The sequence below is a fragment of the Urocitellus parryii genome, chromosome 4 (assembly GCF_045843805.1).
Source record: "Urocitellus parryii isolate mUroPar1 chromosome 4, mUroPar1.hap1, whole genome shotgun sequence".
Taxonomy (NCBI): domain Eukaryota; kingdom Metazoa; phylum Chordata; class Mammalia; order Rodentia; family Sciuridae; genus Urocitellus; species Urocitellus parryii.
Genome location: NC_135534.1, coordinates 151389744 through 151404079, shown reverse-complemented (window position 1 = coordinate 151404079; position 14336 = coordinate 151389744). Strand labels below are relative to the sequence as shown.

The 14336-nt window shown below is 36.8% G+C and overlaps 1 protein-coding gene across 1 annotated transcript in view; it reads left to right on the top strand.

The window, feature by feature from the left end:
* Nucleotides 1-13591, top strand: part of Ptprd (protein tyrosine phosphatase receptor type D) — a 378303-nt gene extending 364712 nt beyond the window's left edge. The window contains exons 31-37 of the mRNA XM_077797854.1: nt 3012-3297; nt 3729-3907; nt 4513-4639; nt 5760-5885; nt 8707-8861; nt 11706-11841; nt 13523-13591. Of these exons, the coding sequence (XP_077653980.1) occupies nt 3012-3297; nt 3729-3907; nt 4513-4639; nt 5760-5885; nt 8707-8861; nt 11706-11841; nt 13523-13591 (1078 nt within the window). The remainder of the gene's footprint in view (nt 1-3011; nt 3298-3728; nt 3908-4512; nt 4640-5759; nt 5886-8706; nt 8862-11705; nt 11842-13522) is intronic.
* The last annotated feature ends 745 nt before the right edge of the window (nt 13592-14336 follow it).

The window sequence follows — 14336 nt, the reverse complement described above, 5'->3', positions numbered from 1 at the left end:
TTGTCTTTTGTTCCTTTTCCCTTTCTTTAGGATTTAGACTCAGGTGCATATTTGATTTTATTTCTCTGTTTTTTTTTTTTGAAAGAATATGATCAAGAAAACATAATGCCTTTTACAGTTGGAGTTATTCCAACCAGTTTTGCAAAATTCTGTAGTATCTTTCTGCCAGACACTAGAACCATGCATCATCCAGACATTTAAATGATCCCTGATGCATATTTTAAGAAAATACTCCTGCCAGTTATCTAGAATTGACTTGATATACAAGGCTTAGTATTAAGACTTACAGTGTGGATTCCACTAGGAAGAACTACAACGTGAAGTTGGATTTATTTAGAAGCAATGCCCAATTAAAATGAAGACAATTTAGAAAGACAACACAGAAAAAAGTAAAAGATGATACTCATACTTTTAGAAACTGACAAACGTAGGGTTTGAAAGAAACCCAGAAAGATGAACCTTTGCATTTTAAATCTGACGCAGGCCCTTCTAACTGCAGTTCAGTTGTATACCAAGAGACCAAGATGGAGAAACCACTTAATGTTGCCAGCCTTCTTATTCCATACCAAGCACTATGCAGAGTGATCTTTAGATATTCTTCACATAGTTCCAAAACTTCAGCTGACACAGAATTGCATTCAGAGACTGAAAGAGCCCCGCTTCCTAAGTAGGTTTTCCTTGCTTGAATGGGCTGGCTGCTCCTTACATAAGGCCTCTATGCCAATCACAATTTCATTTACTTATTTCACAAACGTTATTGAATGTTTAGTGTGTACACTTGGTGCAGGGCACATACAATGCAGTTGCTGTTCTCAAGATGTGCACTGTTGTTTATGAATGTCTACCCTTTCAGATTAACTAATTATACAGTTTAACTGTGGAGGGGTATTTAAGGTACTGGGGGATCTAGAGAAGAGGATGGTTCATACTAAGTAGGGAAGTGGGGATAGACAATGACAGGGAAAACTTGCCACCTGCCAAGTTTATTTAGTAAATAAAGTGAATGAAACGGGACTTCATGAATCTCACTGCATTGGAACTGCCATGCTAACAGAGCTCCATGTTCATGTTTATATCTGATTTCTAATTGGTTTGGTGCTAATGATTTCTAAGACTCTCTGTACCAAGAAGACTTTTGCATGATATCTCAAAGTCATGTCTATTTGTGGGCTTAAAAGTGAATGGGGTTTTAGAATCAGCATTCAGGGATTCTTTGGCATAGGACATAAAGCAGTAGGTAATTTTAAAATAGTGTTTATATCAAATTTTCTCACTTAGCCTGGTCTACAACCACAGGTTCCTAGGTGGAAACTGGATTTGATCTACATTGTTCAGTCATTAAAGTATTATTTTGTTAAAACATATGTTCTCTTACCATCTTATAGCCAGAGAGCACCAGAGAAAATTTGCCATTTTAGTTGAGACAAGCACCCCAGTGCCCACTAAAGTCATTTATTTTGGAGTTCTGGTCTACTCCTTGCACAGGGACCTTGCCAGACATATGAAAATTTTCACAGGTTGCTCCCAGAGCCAACAGTATGATTTTATAAGTCATTTCTTCTTCTTTGCTGTTTCAGCACTCTCAATTCCCCATCACCCCTGTCTTTCAGGTCCCATTTCAAATGCCACATCGTCCACAAAGTCAACATTATTTTTTCTCCTCTTGTAGAATAATAGTTATATAAACTATTACATTCTTTGATAGATTCTGAGATAGAATTAAAATCCAAGTCATCATCATTATTGCATCCCATTTCACTTAGCAAAGTACTTTGTAAAGATGGACAGTCTGGTTGAACAGGCAATTAAATGGACTCTTAGACATACTGATGACAGCAGGTGGCCTATAGCAAATGAAGGAAGCCGTCTCTTACTTGATATCTAAGTAGAAGTTGATCTATACCTCTTCACGTTGACTGTGTGTTGACCATTCGGGTAAACATGTATGATCAAAAGAAAAAGGAAATATTTTGGACTGAACCATTTTTGACACATAATGTACTACTCAGCCTGAAGGATTTGATAAATAGTAAGCACACAAGGTATATGTTGAGGTTGTGAAAACACAGATGTATTATCTTCCTAGTATTCTTTTCCACTATAGGATATTTCAATGTTTCAGGCACCTGACTCTTTAATCCATTCAGAAAATTAGATTCTCCTTGGAATGACAGGTCTTGTCTAGCCATTGTACATTGTTGACTTTCTCATGGCCTCTTCTTTGAATCTTTTTCTACCAACTGGAAAATGACCCATGAGTCCAAAAGTAATGGAGTTTTAAAAATGCCTTAGAGCTCTTCCAGTAGCAAAAAATTGAGGTCTTTATTTTCACACAGAGAACACTTGGATTTCACCTGGAATTTCAAGATACATTCAACTTGGAAGAAAATGGAATAAAACAAGGAACATATACTCTCCACCAATGGCTTGTCATTAAAAATCTCTTTCCAGAATACTCTGTGCTATATCGTGTGAAGCATTTTAATATATTAATTATATGCGTCTCACTAAATTAGTCTTAGGACTTCCTTATGGAGTTTCAGAATATGAGATGTTTTAAGTTGAGTGATTTACTAAATGCTTTGTTTTATTTTATTTTTTTTTTGTAAATTGAACCACAATATTGAGAGTGTTTGGGTAAGAAAGCCTTCTTAGATCTTGACCAACATTTAAAAATAGCTTCTAAAATGTAAATACCCTAAATATTTGTATTTTTACATAATGTTTAAAAAAATATCCATGTTGCATTGTTGTGATCAAGGTTCATGGTAATTGTGGATTTAATGTTTCTACCTGATAAAATAAAATTAATTTGGCTCAGTATTTGGTTCCCTGCATTCCAGTAATGGTGCTTAATAATACTTTTGACTTTAGAGGGATAGAAAATCATCACAATAACTTCAGTAGAATTCCTGAGTTTAAAACATAGTTAATAAGAATAATAAAAATACTTTTATTATGTGTTGGTTCCCTGATAATTTTGGCTTTTCTTTTCTCTGTTTGCCTTGTAGTGCGGGAGTTGGCCGGACTGGTTGTTTCATCGTAATAGATGCCATGTTAGAAAGAATAAAGCATGAAAAAACTGTAGATATTTATGGCCATGTAACTTTAATGAGAGCCCAGAGGAATTACATGGTTCAAACAGAGGACCAGTACATCTTTATCCACGATGCACTGTTGGAAGCAGTGACTTGTGGAAATACCGAAGTGCCAGCCAGAAACTTGTATGCCTACATCCAGAAGCTGACACAAATAGAAACAGGCGAGAATGTCACAGGCATGGAACTCGAGTTCAAGGTATGGCATCAGACGTGATGTGGTTATTCAGGAGCAGGTCAATTCTGGGATTGTCTTTGAGAAGTAGCCTTACTTCCTTAACCTTTCAAATGTTGAAGTACAAGATTCATTTGACCTTTAGGATCCTCAGGTATCTGATTATAAAACAATTTCTTCCTCTTTTTCCTTTCTATTCTTTGCTTCGTAGCAATACCTTGAGCCCTTTTGTGTCTTAATTTGAGAGATCAGACTCTCAGAACATAACATTTTAAAACTTTGATAGGCAATTTGAAATAATCAGGTAGATGTAAAATGCACAGCAGTATGAATAGTCATTTATTTTAAAGCAAACAAGATTCATATCTAAAAACAACATCTTGGCTACCTTCCATTCAAGCCCCTGGCTAAAATTATCTTTGTAATTTTTTTTCTTTTTTTTTTTCATTCAACAGCGTCTAGCCAGCTCAAAAGCTCACACCTCAAGATTCATCAGTGCCAATCTTCCATGTAATAAATTCAAAAATCGCCTTGTTAATATTATGCCATATGAATCCACAAGGGTATGTCTGCAGCCTATCCGAGGAGTAGAAGGATCTGATTACATCAATGCCAGTTTTATTGATGGATACAGGTATATACTCTTGCTCTCCTGACAACCCAAAGCCTTGATATTTACATGTGCCCTAGTTTCATAACCAGAAAGAATTTCATCTCAATTCAAAGCCATTTTCTTTCTGCATAGGTCAGCACTCAGTCCCTTGGTATTTGTTTTTTATTATATTGGATAAGAGTAAGAAGCAGCAGTTATGGAGGTTTTTAATCTGACCTTTTGCACTCTTCTTTTAGAATACATTTGGATTTGAAAGGTGTTAATAAAGAAGCTATTTTGCACCATATTTCATAAATTTAATAGATTGCGTGAGAGTCATTTCTACAAAACGAAGCTGCATAACTATTTAAGTGATTTGTATGACACATGAAATTGAGCTATTAGCATTACACTAAAATTTAAATAGTAACGATAAAGTCGTACATCATAATATTAACAAAGCAATTTATTTTGCAAAATGTATTAAATGCTCTTGTTTGATTATGTAATCTGAAAGGGAATTTACAGCAATTGCATTAATAATGTATTCATTTTCTATTACCAGGTTTGATGTTTACAAATCAGGTGTGAGCTTTTGTATGTTTTCGAAATACTTTAACAGGCTCTTTTCATCCTCTATAATTCAGACAACAGAAAGCTTACATTGCTACCCAGGGACCCTTGGCAGAGACCACTGAAGACTTCTGGCGGATGCTATGGGAACACAATTCCACCATTGTTGTGATGCTCACCAAGTTACGTGAAATGGGCAGGGTAAGTGTATCACCACCTAAGAGATTCACTTTCTAGAGAAGAGGGGATTTCATTTTACCAAAGTACCGACCTCATTTCTTTGAAAAACAGACACAATATGGACCATTCATTACTCCTTGTTGGTTTCTAATTTGCAAAACCACATGGAGCTGTTTGTGTTTTGAGGAAAGATCTAGTGATTTGTTTCCAATGAAGCACAATCATAGAGACAAATGAGTCAGCAGGTGCTCCTGTTAGATTTACATGTAACTCAGCATATTCTTACTTCCTTTTGCTCTGGACAGGCTGGAGTTTATTAAATAAATGTGCTATCATCTCTGTATGAGGGAACTTGACTTTTTAACATTCATGGGACTAATTCTTACTTACCTACCTTGAATGACCACTGAATAATGTGTTAGAAAGTTATATAGTGTCTCCAAGGATGTAATCCCAGTTGTATTTAAATGATGACTCTAAAATAATCATAAAGTAATATTAGAGATACCTAAGGACCTACCACTTAGATTCAGAACACACAAGCATTTTGACATGCTTGCTAAAGGTATTTTTTTCTCTTTTCTTTATATACATTAAAATGGTAGAAATACATCTGAAACCCAATTTTTAAAGCCCATAGAGAAAGAAAAAATACTATCAGTCTAGAAAAGTAACTGACATCTAATTTTGCATATGATTCTCCACAGGGCTTACTCAGGTCATTAAAACTGCCTGGGCCCTGGGTTCCTCAGTGGTATTGGACTAGATGAGTTCAGAGGTTTCTTGCTGTGTTCACTTGGATAATTTCCTTCATTCCAAACCACAGTGGTGCAAGTCAGCTATGGTGGTGTGATGCCAATTGGATAACTTATAGATAGAAAGATACCTGCCCTGTTGAAGTGTTCAACTGATGTGTATTATGCAATTACTATATGCCAGGTCCCGTGCTGGATATCATGGGCAAATTTCAAAACAGATGGTTTCCCTATCCTCAGGGAGCTTTGGGTTTTTAAACAGAAAATGAGTTAGATACACTTGGAATGGCCTTGATTTTCAAAATTTTATTCGTGAAAGAGATGATATATTGACATGCAAAATTTATTTTCACTTCATGTAGTTTAACATAGATCTCTCCTTTCAGGAGAAATGCCACCAATACTGGCCAGCAGAACGATCTGCAAGATACCAGTATTTTGTTGTAGATCCCATGGCTGAGTACAACATGCCACAGTATATCCTAAGAGAATTCAAGGTCACAGATGCCAGGGTAAGTTGACAGTCTTAACCATTAGCTGAAAATTCATCCAAAATACACTTTTTCTGGGAAAAACATTTGCCAAGTAGTCATACTCCCAAAGAGAGAAGAAATCACCCATTCTGGATGACCTTTTTTTTTTTTTCTTTTTTTTTTTTTTAAATATGTAAGAGTAACTTTTCCTCTGTCTGGCAAGCACTTTTACAAACCCAGATTTGGCTTCTATTCAAATGAAACATCTGGCAGCCCAACGCTGGGGATGCACTGGGTGAGTGAGTGTGTTGGGAAACATTTACTGATTGGTTGGCTGTGCTTACATTCACCTTCTCAGCTCATTCTCTTTGGAGGTTTTTTTGATTTCTTCATTACTTGAGGCTGTAAATATGTTGTTGTTTTGCAAAGCCCTTTAGGTCATGTGGGCTTGGAGGTTAATTTGGTATGATTTTAAAACTGCAGAGCAAATGACATTCTTTAGAAGAATCTGACAAGCTTTGCACATTCTAATTTGATTCCTGGCATGGTTTATTCCTCCGTGTGCTAATATGTCTGTCCATGAGAGCTGTGCACCCATGACCCTTGTTGGCTAATTTTCATTCTGCATTTTTTATCAAGATTGCTGGGTCCAAGGTTCATTCCTGAAGTAAGATGTTCTAGGCATAAACTTTAATATCTTAGCCTTTGGCCACTCTCAAACCATGATTTCAAATACTTCTTAGGGGAGACTGGGTCAGTTCAAAGCCCTGCTTTGTTTTGTCACCATGGGTGGGTGGAGCAAAACTCCAGAGTAAAGCTATTTACTAGATCCATTTTTTGTTTGTTTGTTTGTTTTTGTTTTGCCTAGAAATCAGCTTTCTTCAAACTCACATTTGGAGATTGTCTACTAATGCCCAAAGCTAAATAGAGAGAAAGCAGTTAGGAGGGGTGGCCCTGGTAACAGATGTGTTAATCCAAACTGTCTGAAGTAATAACTACCCTAAAGGTGACAATATTCAAGGCAGCAACGTTTCTGGTCTCATTTTGAGTTGGGATGACTAACCCTAATCTTTACAAAAACAAATAAGTAAATAAAAATGCCCTTTCAACGTATGTGACTAAAAATCTTAAGTGCCTTCTTCAAGTAAACTCACAAACTATTTCTGATCATGGAGACCAAGAGACAGGCTCTGTCAGGGGCAGAAACATCTTGACTACTCCCCATATTTCCAAATTAAATCTGATTTCAATAAACAAAGGAAATAGTAAGAACCTGCTCACATGTTCTCTTTTTTAAGTCTCCCTGTGATTGTGTAATTTTCTTAGCTACCACAGCACTTGCTGTTTGTGCTCCTGGTGTGCTTCTAATCTCAACTTCCCAGTTTAGAAAGCAAGTTGGCACTTGATACTGTATAGTTAAACAGGTCACCTTTAAATGGAATGGGGTAGTCTCTCTTCCAATAGTAAAGGTTTGTGCATGTGACCTCTTAGTGCTGTTAAAAGCAACTGTGGTCAGAAATGAAATCCCCAGGACATTCAGAGGAGAACAAACCTATATTACCTAGCCTCACTTTCCAAACCTTTTCCAGGAACAGGAGGAAGTCAATCGTGCTTCTATGGTAACCATTTACAAGTTGGTTATGGAGCCAAGCAGTTATTTCTGTATTCCTGTGTGTTATCACAAAGTCACTGTGTTCTTCCTCTTCTACCTCCATCCCCAGATGGACTCTAACCTGTGCATATAGGAACCACCAAACTAGTTGAGTCACCCTCTTCTCAGTATGACTGAAGGAGAACAATTGAACCTCTGTCACTTACACAGAATGTTGGGAACACAGCTGCCTATGTCAGAAAAAAAAGTGTATAGAAAGGAAGAAGCCTCTTCCAATGGCATCAGTTTTCCTAGATTAGAAGCTTGGATTCTGTCTCTCCTGATGAGTCAAAGGAGAAATTTGATAGGCATGATTAGTATTCCTGCTTCTGTGAGCTGAGGGTCCTTTCTGCTCCAGTGCTTCCAAAAAAAAAAAAAAAATTCCCAAAAGAATCAGAAGTGCTTTAATATCTTTTCTTCAAACCATCATACTTCACCAGTCAGAGCAATTTCACCTAGTCACTTCAGTGAAGAAACATCTGGATTGTTTTCTTTCTGTCTTTTGGGTTATATCTGTAAAAAAATCCCATAGCCTTCTTAATTCCTGTCATCAGCCAGTAAGAGTTCTTTAAAGAAAAGGGCATTTATTTGGAAAAAAAAAGTCACTTTGGTCTCCTTAAGGAATATTTCACTTCCAGCTTAACAACATAGGCACCTGCTATGTTGCTTGCCATGGTTAGAAACTATGTGTCTGAGACAGGTGGGGCATCCAGGTTAACAGTATCTACCTGGTCAGTGTCAGATCCTTTAAATGTCACCAGTTGAGATTTGACAACGCAAGCAATAAGCAAACACAGTAGATGTGAAATTATGACAACACCAAAACCTCTCTGCTCTGGATATTTCTTTTCATATTCAGAAGTTAGCAAACTCTGAAATTTGTGAAAGAGTATATTTGTTCCATTTTAGAAAGAATGTGGACTGGATGAATAATTCTGAAACCAAACTTTGGGTCCCAGAAACATTTATTAATAGAACTATTTGGCTACTATCAGAGAAGCTAGGTTTTTAAAAGAAGGCATTGTGAGTAAATAAATTTGATTTAAACATCATAGCAGCTAAGATACAAACACACTTAAGTTTCCAGTTAAATGTGTTACTAACTTTTTCTGCCCTTTTCATTTTGGGAAAAAAAATATGATTGCTCTTGTGGTCTGTGCGCTTGCTGCCCCCTCCTCTGTGGCCTGGTGTGTGGTTTTCCCTGTAAAGGACGGCCAGTCCCGAACAGTGAGGCAGTTCCAGTTCACTGACTGGCCAGAGCAAGGAGTGCCAAAGTCTGGAGAAGGATTTATTGACTTCATTGGCCAAGTCCATAAAACAAAAGAACAGTTTGGCCAAGATGGACCCATTTCAGTCCATTGCAGGTGAGTTGAGAATCATGAATGCTAACTATCCGTTTGTGGTTAGTGCATAACAACATTGAAAATAAATGTTATTGCCATGAATCTGCATAGTTGAAAATTTATTCTCAGAAACACATTGTGAAAATCAGAGGAAAATTTTCATCTCTCAAATTTACCTTTTATCGGGGAAAAAAGCAAACTGTGGTTTTCCTTGCCAGGAAGTGTTGGTATTTTCCCTAATCATAATTTATTGTGTCAATCCATTCTTATTTGCTTTACTTTCATAGCATTGCACTGATAACTATCTTTCTCCTGTGTTTGTCTTGGAAAACCATAAATAGCTATCAAGCCTTAATGACAATACTAATTCTTGCCAGTTGATAAGTGATTCGAATGGTACCTCACTTAAAAATGCAATTTGCTTGAAAATTGTTGCTACATAAGAAAATGAAGCACCTTCAACTTAATTATTTTCAACAGTTTCTAGAGCATTTTATAATTTAAGTCATTGAAGTTAATAGAAATACCAAGTAAACGATTTAGACGTTCACCATAAATTTAGTGCTTTTGGAAGGTGCTATGCAAAAAAACCTGTGGTAAACAGAATTTATCTAATTTTACTTAAACTACTATATTTTAGGATGCTGGCAACTTTAAGTCTTAGTATCTAATCTTTTATATGGTCCTGGAGGAGTTTGTCAGGTTTATTTATTTTTGGTACCAGGAGTTGAACCCAGGGGTACTTAACCACTCAGCCACAGACCCAGCCTGTTTTTGTTTTATTTTATTTTTATTTTTATTTCTTTGAAACAAGTTCTTGCTAAGTTCCTGAAGCTCGCTCTGAACTTGTGAGTCTCCTACTTCAGCCTCCCAAGTCACTGAGATTATCAGGTTTGTTTTGCTTTGGTATTTGAAAGAAGAAGAAAAAAATCTAGTTCTTGGTGACATTGACATTGAGGCATAATCTCAATAGAAATCTCAATTCAAATAGTGTGGGTTCTCAAGATATGTGTTCTCATCCTAATTCTACTCTTATGTAGCTCTGGGACTTTTAAATGTCTCAAATGACCTCTAAGAGCCTTTCTAGCACCCCTGTCTTCTCAGGTCTATTCTAAGAGAAAGAGATCTTACTTTTAATGCATTTGCTTTATGCTGAGTTATCAAAAGCCCTTTGCTCTCTACAAAGCAAAGAGCATGTAGAATGTGACAGACAGACTCAAATATTCAAAGTGGATGTTGTATACCTGACTTGAAATACTTAACACTAGAAATTTTGCACATAATTTGCCAAAATGCAAATTCAAACTTTTTCAATATGATCTATGAGGAAAAGAATGTTTAACTTAATACACATTTTAGCTGTGGACATTCTCACAGGTACATAAGAGTATGTGTCTGTTTCTTCTCATTGCTTTTATCATCACACAAAGATTTAAGCACTTAGTGTAAATACTGTGGCATGCTCTTCACACACCTTAAATACATATATTTTGAAGACTTCTTGATATCTGCTGTTATCTGGGAATGGCCTGAAAATACCACTTCTCTAATTTATAGCCTATTAAAGTAACATGATAAAGTCAGTAAATTTAGATGTTATAAGGTCAGTGCCTTTCTTGAAAATACTTTATAGAAAGCCAGAAACACTGTATTTTTCTTACAATGGAGCAATTCAATCAACATAAGGTAGACTCTGGTGTACCTGGACCATTCAACAAAAAAATTATAGGTCACAGTCTCTCAGGACTTAGGCTTTCAAGGTTCAAAGGGACCTTCAAGGTCATCTTCTCTGTCTTAGCAGAAGCCTTGGCTGCTGCTGGACATCTTCAGTTGCTGTTTAAAGACTGCATATGGATTTTAAAGCCTCACTTAACATTTTCGTGTAGAAACTGCAGTTTATAATGGGACACACTATTTATATATGCCCATCAGCTACATCCCCTGGTAAATGAATCCATCCATTTTCCCCAGCCTTTGCCCAAGCTTTACACGTGCCATTTAATTAGGATCCAAAAATGTAGGGATTTTTGAGATTATTCACTGCTTTCCTCATTACCTAAACCTCCAGATGCCTTTCTACTTCTTAAGTGCACAAGAGCTATGAATTCAGTTTTCATTGTTGCTGCTGTGAAGATTCTGGAGTTATCTGGAAATAGTAAAGACAACAGAGTAGCTCAAAAACCCTGGGTTTCAGCTGCTGATCACCTTAAAATAGTAAAGCTTTGTTTTACATTGAAGTCCCCTTTGAGAATCTGTTGAACATTATGAGTTCCAAGGAACAAATGACATCTCCCTAACATATACATGCAGGGTATTCATAAACTCTCCCTGGACTAAGTGAAAAATCCTCTCGAATGGGGTGGGGGGACTGCTAAAGAATCTCTAAGCCAATGTCAAATTTAAGAGGTGATAGGGCACCCTGCAGACTTTGACTACAAAGTGAATGAGGCACTAGAAAAGTTGAAGGTGTCCAGTATGCTTCATCGTCGTCTGAATTATTTCATCCTCTGAAAATATTCTTATAAGCAAGGTCTACAGTGTCAGGATCTACATGAATACCATAAAGGTATTTTTTTACCCCCTTTTTAAAAACCCTTTCTCTTATCAACATTTATTTTGCAATGTTTGTTTTCTTGGTCCTTCTAAAATGGCATGTAACCCCAGTTGAAAAGTCATTTGAAAGACAATCTCATGTGTTATCACAACACACCATCCCAAGAGCAATCCTTTAGTGAACTCAATTCCACATTTTCCTGAACAAAGCTGTGGAGAAACTTGAAATGTAGAAGAATGTCCTCCCCCAAGCAAAAGCAGCTGAGAGTATGAGCATTTCAAGTAGGAATGTTGCTTTTGTTTTTCTGGCAGTGCGGGCGTTGGAAGAACTGGTGTCTTCATAACTTTGAGCATTGTTTTGGAAAGAATGAGATATGAAGGCGTTGTAGATATCTTCCAGACCGTCAAAATGTTAAGAACACAACGGCCAGCCATGGTACAGACAGAGGTAAGGAAAATCTTCATGAGTTTGTCACATCTCAAAAGCTTGTGTTTCACTAGGTAGGATCTCCCAGAGTCCAGGCACAAAAGATTATGGAAAAGGCATCAAATGTTTAATGTTGTTGAACTTCATTTGCCCCTCTTTAAATGGAGTGAAAATATTCATATCTCAGTGTCGGAGAGATTTATGAGAGTCTGCATTCAGCTAAACTAGCTTAAATTGTCAACATTTAACACCCACAAAAGAGCAATTAATTATATACAATGTTAATGATTAATACTTACCTATTTATTATATAAATATAATGTATGGTACATAATATGCCCTCTCAGCCCATTTTACTTCAGCTGCTCTGTATTTCTTAAATATTGGAATCCTGATACACTGAGAGAAATTAGACCCCTATTTCCAATAATTGATATGGAAATTTCTCAGAAAAATGAGAGATCATGATTAAGCCAATCTGGCCTAATGACCATTTATTTCTAAGGATTACATGAATGAAAGTGTATAGTCCTCAAGTGGCCATGAAATTATGCAAGTTTACTTATGTGTTCTTAAATGCATCATTCACAATATCTTCCAGACTTTGATTTCAAAATAGTGCAAGCATTTGGTTTGCAGTACTCAAAACATTATGTCGACCTGACAAACTTAATGGGTGTTGGGGGTGACAGAGGGAAATTGGACATTTAAAGAGCCTTAACACTTAGCCAAACAACTTACTGTGACAAGATAGGAAAGCAAACTCCATTTATTTTGCATTACCATTTTTATTGTAGAAAAATGCACATTTAAGCAAAATAGAAACTATCTACTTTCAGCCCCATTGGCTACCGAAAATAAGTTTCTTTTATAGGGAAGAAAATCCTACTTTCTCTCATCCCTATAGTCATCTATAAATTGTAATTTTTCCATCTCTCCAACAATCCTCCAATTTATTCCAGTATGACAGCATTCTGCCTTGTCTGTAAAAGGGCATGTTTCATTCTGTTTTATTTTAGTGTGGGCCTCTCTCACACAGACAACTTGCAATCACACAGAATTAGGCCAAACTGCCCACGTAGTTTTTGTTGTGGGAAGCCAGTCTTGTGATACCATTTTCAGGGGTGAAAAGCTTGGAACTCCAGTGCCCTATGTAAGTGACTTGTGAGCCTGGTATTCCATCTAGCTTGTGGCTGCCTCTGTCACTTACACATGAATGTCAAAAGTGATGGTGAGTGACTCTGATTGTGCAGGGTCTAGTGTCCAATCAGAGTTTAAACTCAGTTGGCAGTAGGAATTATAAATCCGCATTTCCTTAAAGGCCATTTGTATTTCTATCAGCCTCTCTCATCTGATAAACTGAGAATTAGTTACCACAAATCAGGGATCATTGTAAAAGATGACTGTGGCATGTAGGACCTGTGGGTTCCGTTGATGGTAGTTGTTAATACTTGGAAAATGGTTCATACTTGTCTGGAAGGTAATATTCACTGGAGTTATCACTACTTGGCATTAGGAGACTTTTAGTCAAATTGATTGGCAAAGTTAATAAACACCCCATGTGATTAATTACTCTTTGCTCACTATCACTGACTAGTCATTGGATCAAACTGATTAAAGAAAGTAGTGATTGTGTTTCCAGTTTGTTTTCCAATATGGCTTTTCATTTTCCTCTTCTTTCCCCATGCCCTGTCTCCTGCAGGATCAGTACCAGTTTTGCTACCGAGCCGCACTAGAGTACCTGGGCAGCTTTGATCACTATGCAACGTAGAAACCCCTGACCCTTTCAGGATTTTTACTACAGGCCCTTCGCTATCCATGGAGTCTCTTCTGAGCCATACAGGGCACTTGAGAAGTCCTTCTTAACTTCTAGCTAACAACCACTTAGTGGGACTATTACACACAAAACAAATTAAAAACAAACTATTCCAGGTGGACCAAGAATTCACAGTTTAATAATCTAACCCGAAAAATAATAAATGAGAATCCTGACTCATGAGGCATCTGAAGGATTTTATTTACAGATACCTCAAGGATTCAAAATAAAAGGGAAGAAGAAATCACAGCAAAGAACCACCATCTCGTTCAGATTGCTTGATAGGTACAGAGTGAAATTGCCAGAGTGCTACAGTTCAGCGTGAGATGTTTGCTGGCGTGGCTTCTCACGATTTAGACGGACTCTGCTTCGACATCACCCCTTCCCACCATGCCACTCGTAACAGCATCTTAGGGGTGAGGGTGGGGATGTTTAAAAAGAAAGTCCTTGATTTAGTTTTTTAGTATTGTAAAGATACTGCTGACCTGTGCTTCATTTCTAACTGTGTAAACTTTTTTTTAACAAAATGTATCATTCGATAAAGTGAATTTTAAAAAAGTTACATAACTCCTCATTTTTTTATTTCCAAATTGTAGGTTTTTTTAAGCTGTCAAACTGTTATCTGTGATATCTTGCTGTAGAAATATCAAATAAGTTGGAAATTTGCACATTTTTGTGCAATACTCTTAATCTACAGTAT